We start from the raw sequence: 21,867 nt of genomic DNA on the forward strand, positions 1-21,867 counted from the left end.
ACAAATAGCTACACGGTCATTTATCTGTGTGATGTCACATGTGTGGGCCAGTGTTGTCAATCACATGTGGGCGCCAATGTTGTCAAAGATAATCTCTAACTTGTGGAAGTTGTATTGTTAAACGGTGAGTACTTTGGTAGATTAAAGTATAAACTTTGAATACAAATGCTAGTACAACTTCTATACGTTATCTGTAAGGTTGTGAGTGTGCAATGGTAATGTAAGTTGTATTCGTAAAACGCGTATTTTAGGAAATAAATTACATTGCTTGACGTGTAGCTATTTGTCTCTGCTTTGTAACCGACTTTCAACTTAATACAAATCTCAACAACGTTTATAGTAGGCTACGTGTATTGTTTTGTCTCTGTGAGAATGAGTAAGATCTTTAGTAAGAGTCTCAACAACGTTAAAGAGTATCATCGGTGCCAGATCGCATCCTAGGTGAGGCGCGCCTCATTCACAAAGTGGAGAGTCTGGCCCAGGCGCAGAGTGCCAGATCGCGTCCTAGTCCTTACCTGGCAATTACGTATGACGAAAGCACGGTGGGGATAGCCCTCCCGGAAGCCATAGAGATTGCAATGAGAGCCCTGTGGCGGCGGTTACAAACATGAAAAAAAGGATAGGGAACCGCTGACATGGGCCCGTCATAATAGCCTGCACCTGGCCCCGTGGTTACTACGTTACGCCACTGAATAGCCCAAACCTGAATGTTCTGCTATACCAAATTGTGAGAAAACTGAAAATTCAGAAAAAGTATTTCCTGTATTTTAAAAATACAAAATACATGTATTGTATTTTGTTACATTTTCTGGCAACAGTATTTTGTATTTTATTTTGATACATTTATTTGAGGGGTATTTTGTATTTTGTATCAAAATACATTTTGATGTATTTTTGCCCATCTCTGTCTATAGTGTTGAAAGCAGCACTAAGGTCTATAACAAACAGTGTTTAAATGCACCCATGATCAGATGCGATTGGTAGGTCATTTAGAACTAGACTAAGACCTTTCCAATGCTGTGATGGCCTCTAAAGCCAGATTAGAGATCTTCTTAGATATTGTTTTTATGTAGAAAGGTTGCTTTGCTGATATATTTTTGTAGGTATTTTGACCGGGAGGTTGGAAAAAGGCCTATAGTTAGCCAGGTTATCATGATGACAGTTAGTTTTTTTTAAATATATGGTTTGATCACTGCAATTTCAATGATTTTGAATGATTGTTGGAGGAGTACACCAGGTAGTGGGGGTGGTACAGAGGTTTATAGTTTGGCAACACAGCATCTGCAGCTGCATTTGTGACCTAAAATGTTACCTTCCAGATACATCCCCTATCCCCAAAACTTTATTAGATTCTTTATTCTTTAGTAAAAGGGTATTCTGTCAAAGTTCTCCCATATTGTATTTTGAAAACTATTTAATCAACATTCAAGGGACAGAATTATATGCACCCTTGACAGCGTAGCCTACGCCATCTTATCTGCCCCAAGAACAGCATTTTGCTGCAGGCGCACGCGACTCTCAACATCTCGTAAACCAGTAGATATGTGAAGAGAATAAAGTATGGATAATCTTCGGTCTTTTAAAGAATGTAATCCTCCATGGGAATGGTTGGTGAGCAACTTCCGTAGCTGTTCGTTAGGTCACACATGCTCGTCCTCGCCATGATATGTGTACCACTTTTCACGCCCAAACAGATGTGCGCGTTCTCAGCACTTAGGAATTCGATTTTACTGACGCTCTAAGAGCCGAAAGCTCCTCGAACGGTCACGAACTCCACGACCGTCCTACCCGGTTTCACCCTCATTTCAAACTAAGTCTGTACCTTGAAGAAAATATCAAACTGATTACACAGTGAACCACCGATAAATCGCCCTAAAAGCAAAATGCCTGCTGTTTCCAAGGGAGATGGAATGCGCGGCCTTGCTGTTTTCATTTCTGACATAAGAAATTGTAAGTGAAAATTTTGTCTTCCCTACTTGTTTACCAGAAGGTTAGCTTGCTGGGGCATTCTAGCAAGCTAACATTAGCTAGTAAGACAGCTGCTCTAAAAGAGCAACTGAGAAAGTTAGCTTATATATATAATAGCACGTATGGTTAGCTCGCCAACATGGGCTTGTTCCCCGACAGAACCCGAAGATCTGGCGAGACAAAGTTGTTCGATTTAGAATGAGGCATTTAAGCTTGATTTTGTTGCAAGTAGGGCACGAACACTGATCAGTTAGCCAACGTTAGTTGGTTAACTTTTTTACGTCTGTTAACATGGCTAATGTCAGGTGTAGTTGGCTGACCTCAACTTGGCAAACTAATATTAGCTCGCTAGGTAGCTGGCATTACTTTATCCATTCATAATAACTTTAATAACTAGCGTGTCTGTAAGATAGCTGTTAAACCATTGTATATGTACAGTGTAGTCGTGGTACAGATTAGATTGATGTATAACATTAGCAAAGACATCTTGTCTAGCTAATGTTATTCAGTCAAAATGTGGGTGTGACATGAGCCAGGAAGATGTTTAAGACCTAGTTAGCAACGATGTGTTACAACTACTACCAACTACCTAGTTAGTCATGTAGGTGACTGATAATAGTATAAGAGGGTGAGGGTATGGAAATAGCTGGCTAACGTTATGTTTCCTCAGTGTCGGTAAACTTTTATAGCCAGTGAACATGTAGTCAGCTGCAGTGGCGGCTCCTGAAAAAATTCTCAGGGGGGGCAATTTTTTTTTTTATGATTAAGGCGACCTATTCAGTAGGTACATTAAGTTATCCGATTTACTCATGCAGCAATACCTTTTTTTCCACTATTGGCAGCAACCAACAGTAATATCTCCCCTCTTTCTACATAACTAGAGTAGCAAGATACAAGTGGAACGCTATGGAAGAAAGTTACATTCAGGAGCCTTCATAAGCAAACATGATGTGGCTCCACATTAAATTATCCCACTTTTTCGTTATCCACACGTCTCAAATGTTGTATGTTGTAACATAGCTGAACAGGACACATGATATGTCCACTAACAACATAAAGAAGGGGGCAACATACGTCAAAACCAACGATATTTATTGACTGAAAGTATTGGCTTACAAAAGCAAAATAAGTCATCACATAAAAAATGATTCAAACATAGTTCACACTGTGAAACCTATGAAAAGTGACAGTGGTAAATAGAAATACAGACCGCGTTAGCCACTTCACGACCGCGATTTTCTTTTGTTCCAATTTCCCTCCCTTTGTAGAAAACTGTTGAATGGATAATTTTGGTCTAGGAAGTCCTAATTGTTTTTTTGGTCAATTTATCTTCATTATTACGCTGACTAAAAAGAAGTTTCTGTCAAAGAGCGGATGGAATTGTTGTGCTGAACAGGTGCCATCTTGACATGCCTTTGTCGAAGCTGTGTGACGTCCTTATTGGCTTTTACCATAGCCTTTTGCGTCGCTTACTTATGACTAGACTTGGAGGGGCGAGCCCTCCCGGAAGCCATAGAGAATGCATTGAGAGCTCTGTTTTGTGAAAAAAACGCATTTAACATGGGAGTCAATGGGAGAGGTCTGGGGCGATTTTCATTTCGTCCCAGATCGCCCTGAAGGGGCGGGGCCATTTGAATCTTGACTCTAGGCTGACTGAATGACTGTTACCTGATTCGACAATGACATACAGAGGCAGATAAGACGGTCTAGTGGTAGAATCCGACAGAAAAAATATATGAAATTTACATTTACATGTAGTCGTGCAATTGAATTTATACATCAGGAATTTTTTTTTTATTATAATTTTTTTTTTTTTTTTCCCCTTCTTCTTTTTCGCATAGGCAGTGCGTCGCCCAATCGCCCTTATGGACGAGCCGCCACTGGTCAGCTGTGTGGCAAGTTAATAACTTAGCAAGCATCTACGTTAAGATAACATTAGTTAACCTCGCTTTAATGGCTGAAATGAGGGAGAAAGCGTTTCACATAAAATGTAGGTTATCAGACATCTTGTGCCATAACATCTCCACAGCCAGATTGAGTAACTTTAGACCGATTAATGTAATAGTGGCACGTCGCTAAGTAAGATGGTTGTGAAGGCCAAGCGAATAACATCTTTAAAGTACTCTATGGGCGTAGGATTTCTTCCCGGAACCCTGACAGTCTACTTTAAAATCCAAGCTACAGGTTTACCTCTCAAATTTTCATTTCTGGTTATGGTGTACATAACAAGAATTGGAATACAGACTACACAGAGTAGTCAGGTCTAGTTTTTAAGAGTAAAGCTTGCTGAGGTTGCTTCCTTTAAAACATAGGAAATGGAATGCTGCCATTTCTCCAACTCGCTGTCTCAGAAATACCCAGTAGTACTGCAGACTGTTTAAACCAGTACTTTTGTTTTTTTACACTTCAATAGCATTTTTACACACCCTTAGGAGAACAAAGGAAGAGTTCTTGAATATTTGATGAACCCAGCGGTGCCCTAGAATTGTGCTGCTTGGTCTGCTTGCATCAAGGTAGTAGCAGACAGCAGAGATTAACAGGCTTATATATGTGGACTACTAGTATGACCAGCAGTTAGACTGTGGTGCGCTGTTATATGCCTAATGGTTGTTTTCAGTTGACATTATGGGAGAAACCTCTTACCACTTACTCCAGCATAACTGGAATACCCCCCTGGTTTATTTTTGATGTGCGGCCAGTTAAGTTGTAGACATGTTAGGTGGGTTCTTATGGAGCTGCACTGAAGATGTATGGTGGAGTTTTGAAGAGGTGCCATTGAGAGTAATAACCTGTATCTGTATGGAGTTAAGTCCTTGGGAAAGATAAGGACTCATGAATACGTTTTCAATTGGACATTTTATGCAATACTTATTGCGTTAACCTCATGTTGACTACCTACGTTGATTAACCATTTTGCTTAGGATTGAAGCTTCTATCTTCTTAAGTAAGTTCGTCTCAGTTTGTTGGTAATTCGCTGCGTCCTCATTGAAAAGGAACATCAAATCACACTTTCACCACATTGTTATTTAGATTGGGGGAGATGTGTAACACACCACAGTGTAGTAAAATACATCAAATGACAATCAGTCTTACATTATTCAGTATCAGTCTTTAATTATTCATTCAATGCATTCATGCTTTAAATAAATAACATAATCATTGGAAAGATAAGATTGTCAAATTAGTAACTATATCTTTCATAATGCTGAGTCCTGAGAATCTACTCAGAATCTCCCGAACAATTGGTGCGAAGTATACACTGTAATGGTCATGATGATATTTTTAAATTTCAAGACTCTTGTTCATGTGTCTACTTAAACTGGTCTGACCCACATCAGTAGCAACCTTTCCCCCACAGTCCTCAGTGGCCCTAAGAACATATGAGTGTCTATTTACAGCTGCTGTATATCTGCCCTTGAAATGCTGCAGTCGAGTGTAACGTCACATGGCACAGGTTGCTTGTATGTTTCTCAGACGTGGTGTGTTTCTCAGAGGAAAGAGAAAAGCTTGATGTGTTTGTTGTTTGTGTTCAATATTATTGTAAACACCGATGATTTTAGCTCTATATCAGTGTATGGCCTTCTCAAACAGTTTTTTTTAATGTAGTGTTTCAGGTCAGGAAGCCTTCTTTCAAGGTCTTTTTCATAACATTTATGCAATTATTATCAGTTGTCCATATTTAATTGACCTCATAAACAAATAAAATAAGAAGTTATTTAAATACTATATGACCATATGACATGCAACTATTCTGTATCGTCCCACCTTGATGTAAGTAAAAAGCAACATCACAGGCAATGGTGGTCCAGGAACACCTGTGTCTATGGTTGCCATGATGTGCCAAGGAGAGTCATTTTAAAATGTTTGTGTTCAATTTACCCCAATTTTTGTGGTGGAACCAATGCACTATATGAGTACAGAATGGTCATCTTAGTGTACAAGTTGTAGCACAAACAACATTTTTTAAATAGACAGTTATACTGGATAAATGCTTAGTAATATTTGTTCTAATATTGAATATAACGTCATATACAAATAACGTATTTAATAATGTATGTCAATATGTCCCTTTGGATGGTGTTTGTTTGCAGCAGTTCTTATCCAAACTATCTATGTTTAGAAGCTTCTGAAAAAGACTGTTCTCCTAAACACAACACCCTCCCTTCCTTCACAGGTAAAAGCAAGGAAGCTGAGATCAAAAGGATTAACAAAGAGTTGGCCAATATCCGCTCCAAGTTTAAAGGTAAAGTAATATAACTTCAGATTGAGATGAAAGGGAAATTCTTGGTCATGTCTGATTTCATGCTTTTATATCAGAGTTGAGCATTGGAATCCGGCCATGGTTGGCAGTTTTTGGAAAAGTACTGAAAGCAGCATGTTTTAGGCAGGCACGAGCATGGGCTAGTGTAGGACAGGATACTTGATCTCTCCACTGCTATTCCCCAGAACTTCCCTTAGAGCAGCATCAACGTAGACACAACACTCGCTACATTTGTAGTGACAGACAGACAGACAGACAGACAGACAGACAGACAGACAGACAGACAGACAGACAGACAGACAGACAGACAGACAGACAGACAGACAGACAGACAGACAGACAGACAGACAGACAGACAGACAGACAGAATACCACCATATTCCTTCTTCCCTTTTCCCAGCCCTTTGAAAGTAGTGGTCTAATCCTCGTCTCATTCCTTCACCTAATCCCCGTCACGGGACGGTTCCACCCCTCTCCACTCCCTCAGTTTAGAGTGCACCCTTCACCACTTCCTTTATCAGTTTTGTGCTGCTGGAGTGTAGTGTGTGAATATGTCCCTTTGGGTCGAATGAACCCGTGTGGTGTTAAGACTGACTTTGTATGTGGTGCCGTGGGTTTAAGTGGCCCGAGGAATGTAGCTGTCTCCTTTTCTCTTCTGTCATGCTGAAGTAATGTTGTAGTGTAGAGTGGGTGAATGAGCAGGGAGGACTGCACTGCCACTTCCTCTCAGGGGAGAGAAAGTGCAGCGGTCAGCTTCCTGTCCCATGCTGCTGACTCACCAGCCACTCTCGCTCTCTCCCCACCTCACGGTCAAACCACACTCCTTTCTCCCACTCACTTGGCTGCTGGTCTCTCACTCACTCACTCTCCTAGTGTCCCTGGCTCACTCACTCACTCACTCACTCACTCACTCACTCACTCACTCACTCACTCACTCACTCACTCACTCACTCACTCACTCACTCACTCTCCTTGTGTCCCTGGCTCACTCACTCACTCACTCACTCACTCACTCACTCACTCACTCACTCACTCTCCTTGGGTCCCTGGCTCACTCACTCACTCACTCACTCGCTCTCCTTGGGTCCCTGGCTCACTCACTCACTCCTCTTGTGTCCCTGGCTCACTCACTCACTCACTCACTCACTCACTCACTCACTCACTCTCCTTGTGTCCCTGGCTCACTCACTCACTCACTCACTCACTCACTCTCCTTGTGTCCCTGGCTTACTCACTCACTCACTCACTCACTCACTCACTCACTCACTCACTCACTCACTCACTCACTCACTCACTCACTCACTCACTCACTCACTCACTCACTCACTCTCCTTGTGTCCCTGGCTGACACTCACTCACTCACTCACTCACTCACTCTCCTTGTGTCCCTGGCTCACTCACTCACTCACTCACTCACTCACTCACTCACTCACTCACTCACTCACTCACTCACTCACTCACTCACTCACTCACTCACTCACTCACTCTCCTTGGGTCCCTGGCTCGCTCACTCACTCACTCACTCACTCACTCACTCACTCACTCACTCACTCACTCACTCACTCTCCTTGTGTCCCTGGCTCACTCACTCACTCACTCACTCACTCACTCACTCACTCACTCACTCACTCACTCACTCACTCACTCACCTTGTTTCCACTTCCCAGGCAGAGCACCATTACGCCTGACGGTTCTATATCTGGTTGTTTTGAGCGTGTGCAACAGGGTAATGTGTTTAGGAGTGGATTGGCCTCAGCAGACGCTCAGTAACATTGTATGAGAAGTCAAGGCTGTGTCTTGTTGTAGCTTATTTAACTACCTCATGCAACACTAGGTAGTGGCTTAGAAACACACAAAGTCTGTTTACAAAGAATGTAAAGAATGCTTAAATATTGTTGGCTGTGTAGCCACCGCCTCTTCAAGTTAAATAAACCATTAATTGATAATAGGCTCATTGGACTTCTAAAATAAAAAATAATATCAAACATTTCCAAACAAATTCAATGTAATCTGTAATGTGCGTTAGGTGACAAGGCCCTGGATGGCTACAGCAAGAAGAAGTACGTGTGCAAGCTCCTCTTCATCTTCCTGTTGGGCCATGATATCGACTTTGGTCACATGGAGGCTGTCAACCTCCTGAGTTCCAACAAATACACAGAAAAACAGATTGTAAGTTTGTTCTTGTACTACAATCTTCTGGTAGATTTGAACCTATGAGGTATTTAGCGGGCTACTTATGCCGGTTACTGCTTATACGTGAATGTTTCTGATATTTATACATCTCATTTGCCCTGTCTGTTTAACTGTTTTGTCCCTGAATAGTATGCTTGTTTGTAAGCTAATGCTGTTCTGTCCTTGCAGGGCTACCTTTTCATCTCAGTGTTGGTCAACTCCAACAGTGATCTCATCAGGCTCATCAACAACGCCATTAAGAATGACCTCTCCAGCAGGAATCCCACCTTCATGAATCTGGCCCTTCACTGTATAGCCAATGTGGGCAGCAGGGAAATGGCAGAAGCGTTTGCGGCAGATGTGCCACGCATCCTGGTAGCAGGGTGAGCTGGATTGCAGTGCTTAAAAGATGGGAGAAATGTGACGTACAGGGATAATATTAGTCTAGGCTTGGAATTTCACTCTGCCTGTGTGTGTGTGTGTGTGTGTGTGTGTGTGTGTGTGTGTGTGTGTGTGTGTGTGTGTGTGTGTGTGTGTATGTGTGTGTGTGTGTGTGTGTGTGTGTGTGTGTGTGTGTGTGGGTGTGGTACAGGGACACAATGGACAGCGTCAAACAGAGTGCAGCTCTTTGCTTGCTGCGCCTCAACCGAACCTCCCCAGACCTGGTCCCCATGGGGGAGTGGACCGCTCGTGTGGTTCACCTTCTCAATGACCAGCATTTGGTAAGTATGGCCATACCATCATCTCTAGTCTAGAATATGTATATGTCTAGAAAACGTGGAGGAAGCTGGACTGTTTTTAATTTATTAATGTTTTATGTGTATGTTTGTTTCTGTTGTCCCTTTTATTCACTTCATAATCTTGCTGCTTTGACACCTGAATTTCCCTAACGGGATTAATACAAGTTTATCTTATCTTATCTTATAAAACATGGTAGATACACATTTGATAATGATAATAATACCCGTAGTAGTAATGTAGTTACTTGTGTAATAGCGTGAGTTTCCCCTCTGCACAGGGCGTAGTGACTGCAGCCACCAGTCTGATCACCACATTGGCTCAGAAGAATCCAGATGACTTTAAGACCTCCCTCTCACTGGCGGTGGCCCGGCTCAGTCGGGTAGGATGGGGATTTACTGTGGAGGAAGCCAGCATATGGCCTTTTAGCAAATTAAAAGATAGAAGTTTATATCAAGTAGAGATTCCTGTGGGCGGACATTAATAAACAGATCCGTTTTATGAATGTGGTGTTTTTTGTGTTAATGAGCTTTTTGAATGCCTTCTCATTCCCTTAGATCGTCACGTCAGCTTCCACAGACCTGCAGGATTATACATACTACTTTGTCGCAGCACCCTGGTTGTCCGTGAAACTGCTGCGACTTTTACAGTGTTACCCTCCACCAGGTGTGTGTGTGTGTGTGTGATGTGTGTGTTTTGTGCACAGCCGACCTGATTTTGTAATTATGGTGATTATCTGAAACTCCTCACCTGCATTTTCCTGCAGAGGATGCCGCCATCAGAGGGCGCCTGACTGAGTGTCTGGAAACCATCCTCAACAAGGCCCAGGAACCTCCCAAGTCCAAGAAAGTCCAGCACTCCAACGCCAAGAATGCGGTGCTCTTTGAGGCCATCAGCCTCATCATTCATCACGACAGGTCAGCACTGACCAGGGCACCCCTTTACACCAGTAGCAATAAATTGTCTTTTGGAAGTTCAAAGGGAATCAGAAACTGTTTAGTGTCAGTCACTTAACCGTCTGTAACAGTTATAACACCTCTGAGAAGAATGAGATGAGATCATAGAAAGTATTGTCACATAACTTTTGATGCTAACAGTTGATGCTTCTCGTCTATACAGTGAGCCCACCTTGCTGGTGCGGGCCTGTAACCAGCTGGGCCAGTTCCTGCAGCACAGAGAGACCAACCTGCGCTACCTGGCCCTGGAGAGCATGTGCACGCTGGCCAGCTCGGAGTTCTCCCACGAGGCCGTCAAAACGCACATCGACACAGTGATCAACGCTCTCAAGGTAACCAGTCCACATTCCACACTCGGCTCAAACAGTCGGCTTTCTGTCAGAAATTCTCTGTCTGCGAGACAAGTCGTCTTACTTTGAGAGCGTGAAAATATAATCTCTCTGTTTGTTTTCGTTTCGTTTTGTCTCTCGCCGTGCTCCAGACGGAGAGAGATGTGAGCGTGAGGCAGCGTGCGGTGGACCTCCTCTATGCCATGTGTGACCGTAGCAACGCCAAACAGATTGTTGCTGAGATGCTCAGTTACCTGGAGACAGCCGACTACTCTATTAGAGAAGAAATTGTATGTTTCACAACCATAATATTTACTTTAGAGTATTGACGTGATGTGTTGTAAGCAGAGTCACTGTATACGTTGTGCATCTGTCGGTCATCTACAGGTGCTGAAGGTGGCTATCTTGGCTGAGAAATACGCAGTAGACTACACGTGGTACGTGGACACCATATTGAACCTCATCAGAATTGCAGGAGATTATGTCAGCGAGGAAGTGTGGTATCGTGTGATCCAGATCGTTATTAACAGAGACGATGTGCAAGGCTACGCTGCGAAGACGGTCTTTGAGGTACAGTGTTGGCTTTTTCTACCTTCAGTAACTTCCTCCTTCTCTGTCAGTTATGTTATTGAAGTAGTTGCACCATTTTTAGAGCAGTTCCTATCGTCTAAGTTCTCATTTTGAGTTAGTATTGAATGCACTTGTCAATGCATTACCTCATAGGAAGACATGTAATGTTTCTATTACTCAATTTTTGTTGTATGTTTTTTTTCTTCTTAACTGTGTGGAGTTTTCATAATCAGAGGCAATGTAGTAATTAACCAACACCAATGAGTTTTAACAAGTATGTCGGTCAGTGTGTAACTTGTCTGCTCACAAAAGTCCTCTGTGTTCGCCCTCTGTCCCTCCCGCCACCAGCACGTCTGCTTGCCAGGGCTAGTGCACTTCACTTCTCTCACCATAGCAACGGCTCTCTGTTGCCACTCTCATGGCAGTGTAGGGGTGCCTCATTTATGAAAGAGGCTTTTCACAAAAACCCAATTTGTTCTTGCTTCCCTCAGTCTCGGCTTGTGTCTGTCTCTACATAACTGTCTCACACTGGTAGGTCACTTCCAAAAACCCAAAAACATTAATCCCTATCATACTGTTGCAGGTTGTCTGGTTTCCCGCAGTTTTATTCAGCCTGGCATGAGCGATTCATTTTTCATTGGCTACTTTGCTCATCCCTTAGTGGTCCTTAAATAATGTAGATTAAGGTGCCAGTCTGCATGAAGCTCAGGGATGTAGCCTAGTTAAAGTCCCCATCCTACCCATGTCCTCATGCTGTGCCCTGTGCTATACCAACATGCATGAAAATAATCAGTTATATTATAGACAAAACATGAATAGAGACATCAATTTCAGCTCCTTCTATGGTGGTTGAAATTGCGGTCTTCATTGTTTTTCGCCATTCTGTGACAGGAACCGAAACTCAGATCTCAGATCTGACTTATCAGATCATCTTGAGTTTTGAAGGTTCCTGTTCTACTGCACCTCGAGCAAGACATCTCCCACAAACACTGAGCTCCTCCCAGCCTTGTGTCAATTTGCCCACCCTCTCTATCTCTCTATCCCTTTCTCTATCTCTCTCTCCTTCTCTCTCTCTTTCTCTCTCTCTCTCCTCAAAAATCAGATAAGATTTTTGCTGACCCATTTTCTTTCTCCCTGTTCAATGCCAGTTGTCCTGTGTAGCTTGAATCACTCCAATCTCACATCAGCCCTGATCCTCCTTTCGCAGGCTTTGCAAGCCCCAGCCTGCCATGAAAATCTAGTGAAGGTCGGAGGGTACATCTTGGGAGAATTTGGAAATCTTATCGCAGGGGACCCACGGTCCAGGTATCATGTTACTACCCTACGACATGAATTAAGTGCCTTTTTTAGTGTGATTTGTGTTGCCGAGGCGGGATGGTAAAAGCCTTAATGTAGTGAGCATGAATGTACAGCATTATTCAGTTTGGTTTTTTGGTGTTGTAGCGCCCTCTAGAGGCTGAGTTTAGTGCCCTTTCTTATGATGTTTACTCAAGATTTATGCACATTACAACATCACAACATAACTGGTTGAAACGTGGCGCATTTTGATAACTTTAGGTTGTTTTTGCCTAAATATTCAGTTCAATACTTCAATACCTAAGTCTTATTTCTCTGCTAGTTTATGTCTGTTTCGGGTTGCCTATGTTTGGCATTGTTATGTTGTTGGCATCCAAAAAATGAAGTACAGTAGGCCAATGCATGACATAAAATGAATCTAAATGAAAATGAACTGATGGAGTCCTCAGAATTTGGAACACCGCAATATATGAAACTATGCCTAGTGTCTTGAGAGCTTTAACCATATAGTTACCATACTTCCCAATTTCATGCCCACCTATGACCCATGACAACTCTCTGTGTCCCCCTGTCTCTTCAGTCCACTGGTTCAGTTCAACCTGCTGCACTCCAAGTTCCACCTGTGCTCGGTGCCCACGCGAGCTCTGCTGCTGTCGGCCTACATCAAGTTCATCAACCTGTTCCCCGAGGTGAAGGGCACCATCCAGGAGGTGCTGCGCTCGGACAGTCAGCTCCGCAACGCAGACGTGGAGCTGCAGCAGCGCGCCGTGGAGTACCTGCGCCTCAGCTGCATTGCCAGCACAGACATATTGGTGTGGAATGGCTTCTTTTTTCAATCATTGGATTCAATGGCTTCATTTTAGCAGAACTCGGTATATTCCTTATCTTCTAGGGTGAAGAGTCCCGCCATGTTAATAAGATTAGCTTAGACGTACACAAGGGTTCTCTTTCGTGATTAATGCACTTGTTCTTATTTTGGTGACACAACCGGCATGAATTACATCAGAGGAAATGCAGTTGTTTGTGATGTAATTATTTCATCAGTGCATTGTTTGTTGGCCCGTTTCTGAAGAAGTGAAGGAAAGGATTTATTTTAAAAACAGGTGCTCAGTCATGGTGGTGTTGTGTCAACTGTCTTTGTCTAATTAGGCCACAGTATTGGAGGAGATGCCTCCTTTCCCAGAGCGGGAGTCATCCATCCTGGCCAAGCTGAAGAGGAAGAAAGGGCCTGGAACAGTGCCCGACATCGAGGAGAATCGCAAGGAGCGCAACGCCAACGTCGATGGAGGCACAAATCATACCACTACCCCTCCAAATGCCAAGGTCACTGCGCTTTTTGAGATGTTCCATGTTTTACTTATGAAGACAACTTCATCACAGTGTTTTAGTTTGTCTGGACATGCCAAACACAAACTCACTAGTGTCATTGGTATTTATGCAGGAGTTTAGATTTTGGGTGTGGAAAGATAGGCCAGATTAGGGTTTTAAGGGAGGTGGTTTAAACTGAGCTATGAGTCAGCTAGCTCTGAAAGATAATACATGTGTTCATGGACAGCTGGGTGTGCAACACAGGTTGGGACTTGACTGCATTTTACAAGAAATGTAAAATGATGGACATTCTCCATCAGAGCTGCTTTATCCATTTGAATTCTTATATCTCTGCAACGTCCTCACATCTCTTCATCCTCCATGACTTTTCTGTTTTTTCCTTCTCCTTCTTCTTCCCAACGCTACCCTCCTTGCTGGGCCTTTGCTCTTTTCCTCTCTGCGGCTGCTCAGACCTCCCCTGCATCCTTTGTTGGGGATCTGCTGGCTCCAGCCCCTCCCCCCACCAACCGGCCACGCCCAGTGTCCTCCTCATCCTTCCTGCAGACCCCCCTCACCCCTCTTCCCTCTCAGGCCTGTGCTATCCCCTTAGCAGCCTCTGCTGGAGCATTCTACCAGGTCCTGTGTGTGTGTGTGTGTGTGTGTGTGTGTGTGCGTGGGCATGTGTCTGCGTCTGTGTCTGTGTGTGTGTCTGCGTCTGTGTGCGAGAGCATGCTGTCATGTGGCAGCCTTCTGACGCACAGCATGCCTTTGCGGTGCTTTCCTTCAGGCCTTACTCTTGCACTCACTTCATATTTTCAAAAACATTTAACAGGATAAAATGCCTTGTGTCGCAGTAATGCTACTGATTTACACTAGCATTTTAGCTCAACAGATTCCAGGTAAGTTTTGACATAGCACTATCTATTTGAGTATGGACTTGAGTGATCTGTTCCTTCATTATGTTGTTATACAGTATGTGTTATCGCATTAAGGCTGTTTGTTCCTGCCCCATTTAAAAGCTGTATTATGCATCATTGGATTGCAGAATTTGCCCATCTCAAATGGTATATTAGCGCTGCATTGTTGGGAAACCTTTTGGATATTAAAAACGGAACGATGTCTGTACTGTAAAGCATCACAAAACTCCAGAATTCTTCAAAGACAAACTGCCCCTCTGCCTCATAACAGGTAGCCGCCGCCACCGCCTCCCCAGACCTGCTGGGTTTGGGAAGCTCCACCCCCTTGAGTTCCACCCCTCCCGCCCTCCCTCCCACTGCGGCCAGCCTGCTGATCGACGTGTTCTCAGAGAGCAGCCCAGGAGCAGCCGCAGCAATGGCAGCCGCAGCAGCAGCACCCGTTGCTGTCTCCGCTGCTCCCGTGGCCGATGATAACTTCTCAAGGTGAGGAGGAACTGATGGAGTCCTCGGAATGCACAGAACAAGGGGCGAGATTGCTTATTCGTGCTCTTCCGCAAGTCTTTTGTGGTTAGAGAATATGAAATTGGACCGTAAGGAGGTTAGTGTCTGGCCTGTGTGTATTTAACATGGCCACACTGACCGTTCAAACCGTGAGCTCAGTGGTGAGCTTGTAAATATAAATTCTTTATTTCAGACACCAAGTTCCATATAAAGTAACAGACATACAATTATAAAAAATAAAAATAGAAATAGAGAAAAAGAAAAAGATACAACACACATAATACAGTGCATTAAAAAGTATGAAGACTTTTGTGCCAATGTCGTCTTAAGTTAAGGCTGGTTAGCTCATGTGTGTGAACTTTCATGTAGTATGAAAAACATCACCATGTGTGCATGTATTGCATTTGGCTGCAGCATAACACCAGAGTCCCTCCATGTGGCTGATTCAATTCTGGCTGATGTTCAGGAGCCAACTGACAAGTAAGGCGCCTAAAAGAAGGCTCAAAAATTCAACCCAAGTTCATAACACTTTTGGTGTCGTTTTGAGGGAATAAGGGAGTCAAGTCGCACTTTACTGGCTTTACTGTTGAAGTTGCATGTGTTTTTTTATTTTTTTTTCTATGATAACCTCACTTAACCTCACTTGGTAGCAGCTGGACAGGCTCTGGGGTCAACAACCATAATGTAGCTTAACTTTAAAGACTAAATTACGTCTCATTGGTATCTTGGTCTATCTTGGTCACAGAAGCTATCACCAAGGCTCTTACTCAAGGAAAACAATTCTCTGGATAGGATGGCCTTTGTGTGTGTGTGTGTGTGTGTGTGAGTGTGTGTGTGTCCGTGTCCACAAAACTCTGGGCAAGCTATGCATCCTCTTGCCTTGCCGTGTATTTTGGACGCCTCTTACTATTCATTGTCTTTTGGGCAGGTTCGTCTGCAAGAACAATGGGGTGCTGTACGAAAACCAGCTGCTTCAGATTGGATTGAAGTGCGAGTATCGGCAGAATCTGGGTGAGTGCCTCTCAGAGGGTTTTATCCACATTGGACTTATAGTATTTATCATTATAATTATGCTCTTGCTTCTCATATCCTTTTCTTTATCTCAAAAGAGGAACCAATGTCTACCCATCAGCAGTGTTGCATCTCTGTAACAAATTGATATTACTGGAAAGTTCTAATATTAATAGTAATATAATAATCTAGTAATTCATATGGATGTTGGTGGTACAGTGGTAAGTGTTGCCGCCTTGCTTCAGCTGGACATCAGTTTACACCTATTCACTTTTGTGTCTTTTGCTGTAGGTCGGATGTATGTGTTCTTTGGGAACAAAACATCTACACAGTTCCTCAGTTTCGACACCTCAGTGGTCTGCCAGGAGCCTCTTGCTTCTCATATCCTTTTTTAGCTCAGAAAAGCGACCAATTTCTACCCATCAGCAGTTTTGCCTCGGTGTAAATGTAGAGCAGTGGTTCTCAACCGGGGGTACGCGTACCCCTGGGGGTACGTGAAGGTAGTCCAGGGGGTACGTGAGATTTTTTAAAGATATATTTAAAATTAGCCTCCATTCAAAAATCCGTTAAAAATAGTTATTATACGGCTCTTCAGAATGTTCCTAAAAATTCTGTTGATATGTATCCATATGTGGGTTAAATGTCTACGTTCACAGGTTTGTAATTTCTTGATTCACAATGCGAAAAGTTTATGACCGCTGCCATTGGCAACAGGTTTTTTGCTTCTTTCATTCATTCCGCAAGTATCCGGTTGGTACGCAAGTCAGAAGGTTGGTACGCATTTGTGTGAAAAACAATTATTTTCTTAGCGGAAATCACGAAATGGCAACAAACTCTTTAAAAAGAGGTATTATGGAGGAATGTCTTCTATCGTTTTGGCAAGTAATTGTATTATAAGCGCAATTGTTTTCGCGAAAACATGGGACCTGAACACACACAACTCCTGCTGCACACAGAAGTGCGTTGGCGCTCTCGAGGGAGAATACTCAAACGGCTGTGGGAATTACGATCTGAAGTACACACCTTTATGATTGAGCACAGATCACCGCATGCCACACAGTTGCAAATATGTGCTATCTGGCAGATATATTCAGCAAACTGAACGAACTGAATATATCTGCAGGGAAAGGACACCAGCATTTTAAAACTGTATGACAAGGTGGGAGGCTTCCTGAAGAAAGCAGAGCTGTGGAGAAGAGCCTCTGCACAGGGGAATATTACCTGCTTTCCTCAGATGGATGATTTTCTCTCTAGTGAGGATGTGGACAGAGCTCCAGTCAAGTTGGACATCGTGGGACATTTGACGAATTTGGTTAAAACATTTAATTTTCAATTTCCTACTTTCCTGATATGGAGGATAAGTCTACACAGCTGGATTGGGTGAAAACCCCATTTCTCTTGTCCGAAGCATGTGGAAGTAAGCTACCTGTCACTAATCTGGAAACACTCCTGGAAGTGTCATCTGACCGTGGCCTCCAGATGAAGTTTGCCACATCCACACTCACACAGGAGCAACCTGACCTGGGAGAGAGCGCTTTGGAGCAGCTACCCTTTGCCTCCACATATTTATTTGAGGCCTCTTTCTCTGCAATGACTGTGATCAAAACAAAGCAGAGAAACAGACTGTGCAGAAGAGCTTGATCACAGCAGTTGTCTCCCTGTCACCAAGACTGACAAAGATTTTCAGTGAAGCACAAGCACAAGTTTCTTACTAAAATGTAATTGCAAACGCCCTCAGTTCAATGCAACAATGTTCAATCTTCAGTGTTGACAGTTTAATAAATCAGACAATGATGGCATAGCGCTGTGTATTACATATTTTTTTTACATATTCTTTTTAAAATGCTTTGCGCTGGTTAGGGGGTACTTGGCTCAAAAAATATTTCACAGGGGGTACATCACTGAAAAAAGGTTGAGAACCACTGATGTAGAGGATTCAATAGGGCAGGTTTCTTGCACACAGTGAAAATACTTGAAAATTCTAAAACGTTATAGAAATAGAATAGAAGGTCAGTGAAGTTCAATAGAAATGTTTGAATTTTCTATCCACTCTTCAATCATAATGTAATCACAGAATTGGCCCAATCTTTAACCATGGGGCTATCCCGTAGGCTAGTGTCATTTCTTCGAATTCAGCTTTTAGGGGGCCTCCATGTGTCATAATGCTGATTGAAATGTCATAATGCTGAATAAAAAGAATAACCTTAGAAAAAACAGATCTTAAAAATGGTGAGGGGAAACTGCATAACCCTCCTACGCAAATCATTACCTATATATTTAAAAATATTAAAAAAATATATATATATAATTTGTATTACATACATACATACAAGGACTTAACTGTCTTGAGCAAAACCAATGTTTGTACTGAACATTGTCATCATTTAGATGTAATTTATGGCCTTCCCTTTCATTTCAAATGGTTCTGGGACTCTGTGCCAGTCGGTGATGTTTAACCTTAGTGACGCTGTACAGTCACATACACAGCCTTCCCCTTTGGGAAGCGTGCCCATGCACTTCACACACACAGGGACACACAGGTGTCCCATACACCTTGTCCTACCATACTACTCCCAGGGTGCCCCGTAGTGCATCATCCATCTCTTGGGTCTTTCACACAAGAGTCAACCTATCCCATACGGGGCATGCACACTGGGCATGCTATCCCACGTCTTCTGCCATATGTAGTTAATGGACAGAAAGTAGTCAACACATCTGGCCTCAAACGGTAGTAAAATAAACTGACTTCTCAAATAAATAGTAAAACATAGGTTTTATGTTACCGCCGTTAGGAAAACTAAGATCAATACATTGACACCATGTTTCTTTGGTGTTTTCGTATGTTTTTTTTTGTATGTTCAGTTTTAGATGAAACGAATGCTGTTAGTTGGCCAGGTGTAAAAAAAAAAAAAAAAAAAAAAAACTGTCAAACTGTTTGGCTGGTGTGTTGTTGTAAACATTAAACGGTCTGTGAGGGGCTCTCTTTTTTTTTACATCAGTCCATCTTTAACCGACCTGTTCACAGCTCAACGTACAGCCGAAACCAGTTGATCCCACAGTGGATGGAGGTGCACAGCTCCAACAGATCATCAACATTGAGTGTGTTTCTGACTTTGTAGAAGCAGCTGTTCTCAACATCCAGTTCAGGTAATGGGTTTTGTTACTATTGTGTTACAGTTTTGCAGTTTCAGTGAAAATGTCTTCAAATACTTAACATATACACCGTAAATATGACACTGAACAGGACCTTACATTTTTCACTTAGAGGAATCAAGTAATGCGTAGACACCAAATGTTGGATACAAGCATAGTGGAAGGTTTTTAATGCTTGGAAACATTACAGATATGGAGGCATTCTCCAGAACATTGCTGTCAAGCTACCCATCACTTTGAACAAGTTTTTCCAGCCAACAGAGATGACATCACAAGACTTCTTCCAGCGATGGAAACAACTTAGCGCGTAAGATATTTGAGTTTGTTTGTTTAAATGTCATAAAATGGATATTTACATACATCATACTTACTTGAATATTACAAAATATGGAAAAATACTTTTATATCAATGCTTTAATTGGTTGAAAACCTTTTGTATGTTCAGTGTTTAATTGAGATATCTACCCTTGTGTCTAATCAGCCCAACACAGGAGGTCCAGAATATCTTCAAAGCCAAGCATTCCATGGATACTGAAGTCACCAAGGCAAAGGTATGATTATCTAAAGGAGTGCTGGCTTTGTGTTTCCTAATGCTTGAGTATGCATCTCATTTACGTATAGTTTGATGGTGCACAAGTTCTGGAGGAACACCTGTTCTTTTCTCTCACCTGTGAGCACCAAACCTTATTCGTCTGCTATTCGTCTGCTATCTAGATCATTGGCTTTGGAGTAGCTCTATTGGATGGGGTAGACCCTAACCCCTCCAACTTTGTAGGCGCAGGAGTCATCCACACGAAAACCACTCAGGTGGGCTGCCTGCTTAGGCTGGAGCCCAACACACAAGCACAGGTAGGTCGCTAACAGGTCCTCCACCCACTGAGCTATAGTTTGGGGAAACCCCTTATATGACCATTCTGTCTCTATGACCACTGAACACTTACTATTTGCTATTAGGTATATATTATGTTTACTTCATACACGTTGTATGTTGTAGTTTGGAATGTGCTAAGAAGGGCCATTTGAGAACCCTATTTGTTTTCCAGTGTTAATATTTGCTTCGTTTAGTTTAAAAACAAGCCCCTTTTTGTCTTTTTCTGCAGATGTATCGTCTCACTCTGAGAACTAGCCGGGATACTGTGTCACAGAGGCTCTGTGACCTTTTGTCAGATCAGTTCTGAAGTAAATGCTCTTTTTCACTCAAGCCTGACAGATGGCCACGCCAGCTGATCTTAGAAGAGTCTAGAATACCATTCACCCCGACACACTTCATGTTTTAAGACCTGTATGGCACACCCTCCAAACAAACCTATCAAGCTTCCCTAAATCAATTTGTATTCAATGTACAGTGTATATTTTCCTTTTTTTATTTTTTACTTTACTATAAAAGTGTATATCTCTCACTACTCAGCTTTACTAACAACTCATAGCTTTAAATCTGTTCCCTGACAAGTCCATGTGCACACATATTAAAATCTTGCGATTTTACAGTTGGGAGGTTTTCTGTCTCAACTTAGATGCAGGGTTTTGGGTATTTTTAACTGGAAGAACGGGGGCTCTTACATGGGCATAGCTCCCCTCTTGCTGTGCAATGACTGCATCCAACTGTGCCTTCATTTAAATGATCCATAATCAAGAAACATTGTTAAATGGAAAGACTGTTTGTTTTTTTTGTTTGTTGATGTTTAAGTTTGCTTTTATAGAACAACTTAGGTATCACCTGTAGATGCACTTATCATTGTACGATTCACTCCACAAACTGTTGTATTCCCTCCAGTTACTGTGTTGCAAAGTATTGTGTCCTTTGGCAGGCTCAGTCCCCTTGAGTCTGCTCATTATATACTATGTAAGAATCATCAGTATTGTGTACTGTTGCTGCTTCACCTGTAGGGGTAGCTGAAGTGGCTGTATTTTTAAAGTAGCATAAATGATATCTTCCCAATGCACCCAAAAAACAGTGACTCGTGCACTGTTGGCTGATGGAGACACTAAATGTGAATCTTGTATTTAAATTCACTAAGGACAAAGTGCCTTTTTTTTTTTTTAACTCTCCCAAAACACAAATGCTTCCCTTTAAGAGAATTGTTGTGAGAGTCCATGTGAGGTTTTTTAGTTTTTCGTCACATGTACTTGAGTAAACCACTCCGGCTGCCTGTCAGAATATAAAGGGATTGTATTCCCAGTCTCCCCCCCCTCCCCCTCTGCATCCCAGCCATCACCCTACAGATTGTTCTATGACTCCATATTGGAAATGGGGAAACTTGGCTCAACCAGAGACGGGTGAAACTTCGAATAGCTTGTGTAGGTGAAGCTAACTACAGTCTCCTCGCCATTATGAAGGGTGTGAAGCACTCTTTACTTGCTTTGCCACTGGCTAACTTTACTGTCTCGTCAGGTACCGGCTAGGCCACTGCCTGTTCTCCCTGTGCCTTCAAGTTGTATGTTTTGGTTACTGATTTATGTTATCTTTGCGTTTTGTATGTGTGTATAAATGTGTATATACACCCAGACTTCTGTTGTACTTCCAATCATATAACAGGTTTTGTCAATTAACCAGTGTCTTGGTTTTCTCTTAAGAAACCACGCGGTATGCTTTCACGCATGACATATAATGACATATGAGCCCCACACTAATGTATACATGATTGTGTTACTCTTTATTCTGTTTTGTTAAACCAAATTAAATCAGG

At 42.5% G+C, this 21,867-nt stretch overlaps 1 protein-coding gene across 4 annotated transcripts; it reads left to right on the forward strand.

Annotated features, from left to right (window-relative positions):
- Positions 1–1,690: 1,690 nt before the first annotated feature.
- On the forward strand, positions 1,691–21,644 carry LOC308369338 (AP-2 complex subunit alpha-2). Of its 4 annotated transcripts, XM_080843744.1 has the most exons (24): positions 1,691–1,950; positions 6,143–6,211; positions 8,256–8,398; positions 8,591–8,784; positions 8,994–9,123; positions 9,420–9,521; positions 9,697–9,805; positions 9,906–10,056; positions 10,259–10,427; positions 10,577–10,714; positions 10,812–10,994; positions 12,202–12,299; positions 12,871–13,102; positions 13,440–13,613; positions 14,070–14,234; positions 14,787–14,998; positions 15,431–15,496; positions 15,945–16,027; positions 16,319–16,407; positions 19,050–19,174; positions 19,371–19,487; positions 19,662–19,731; positions 19,895–20,029; positions 20,281–21,644. In XM_080843744.1, exons 1-24 carry the CDS (start codon positions 1,884–1,886, stop codon positions 20,356–20,358), a joined length of 3,099 nt encoding a protein of 1,032 aa, XP_080699870.1. In that variant the 5' UTR covers positions 1,691–1,883; the 3' UTR covers positions 20,359–21,644. The 4 variants fall into 4 exon arrangements, with proteins under 4 accessions (XP_080699870.1, XP_080699867.1, XP_080699868.1 ...); XM_080843741.1 differs by lacking the exon at positions 15,431–15,496; XM_080843742.1 differs by lacking the exon at positions 15,431–15,496 and having other exon boundaries at positions 19,956–20,029.
- Positions 21,645–21,867: the final 223 nt, after the last annotated feature.

This window comes from Sprattus sprattus (genome assembly GCF_963457725.1).
Source record: "Sprattus sprattus genome assembly, chromosome: 8".
Taxonomy (NCBI): Eukaryota; Metazoa; Chordata; class Actinopteri; order Clupeiformes; family Clupeidae; genus Sprattus; species Sprattus sprattus.

Bases quoted from the DNA above. Each gene is read 5' to 3' on its own strand.
- LOC308369338 (XM_080843744.1), top strand. From the start codon at position 1,884: ATGCCTGCTGTTTCCAAGGGAGATGGAATGCGCGGCCTTGCTGTTTTC. The intron at 8,399-8,590 runs GTAAGTTTGTTC...CTGTCCTTGCAG, and splicing joins AATACACAGAAAAACAGATT to GGCTACCTTTTCATCTCAGT. The intron at 14,999-15,430 runs GTGAGGAGGAAC...ATTTGGCTGCAG, and splicing joins GCCGATGATAACTTCTCAAG to CATAACACCAGAGTCCCTCC.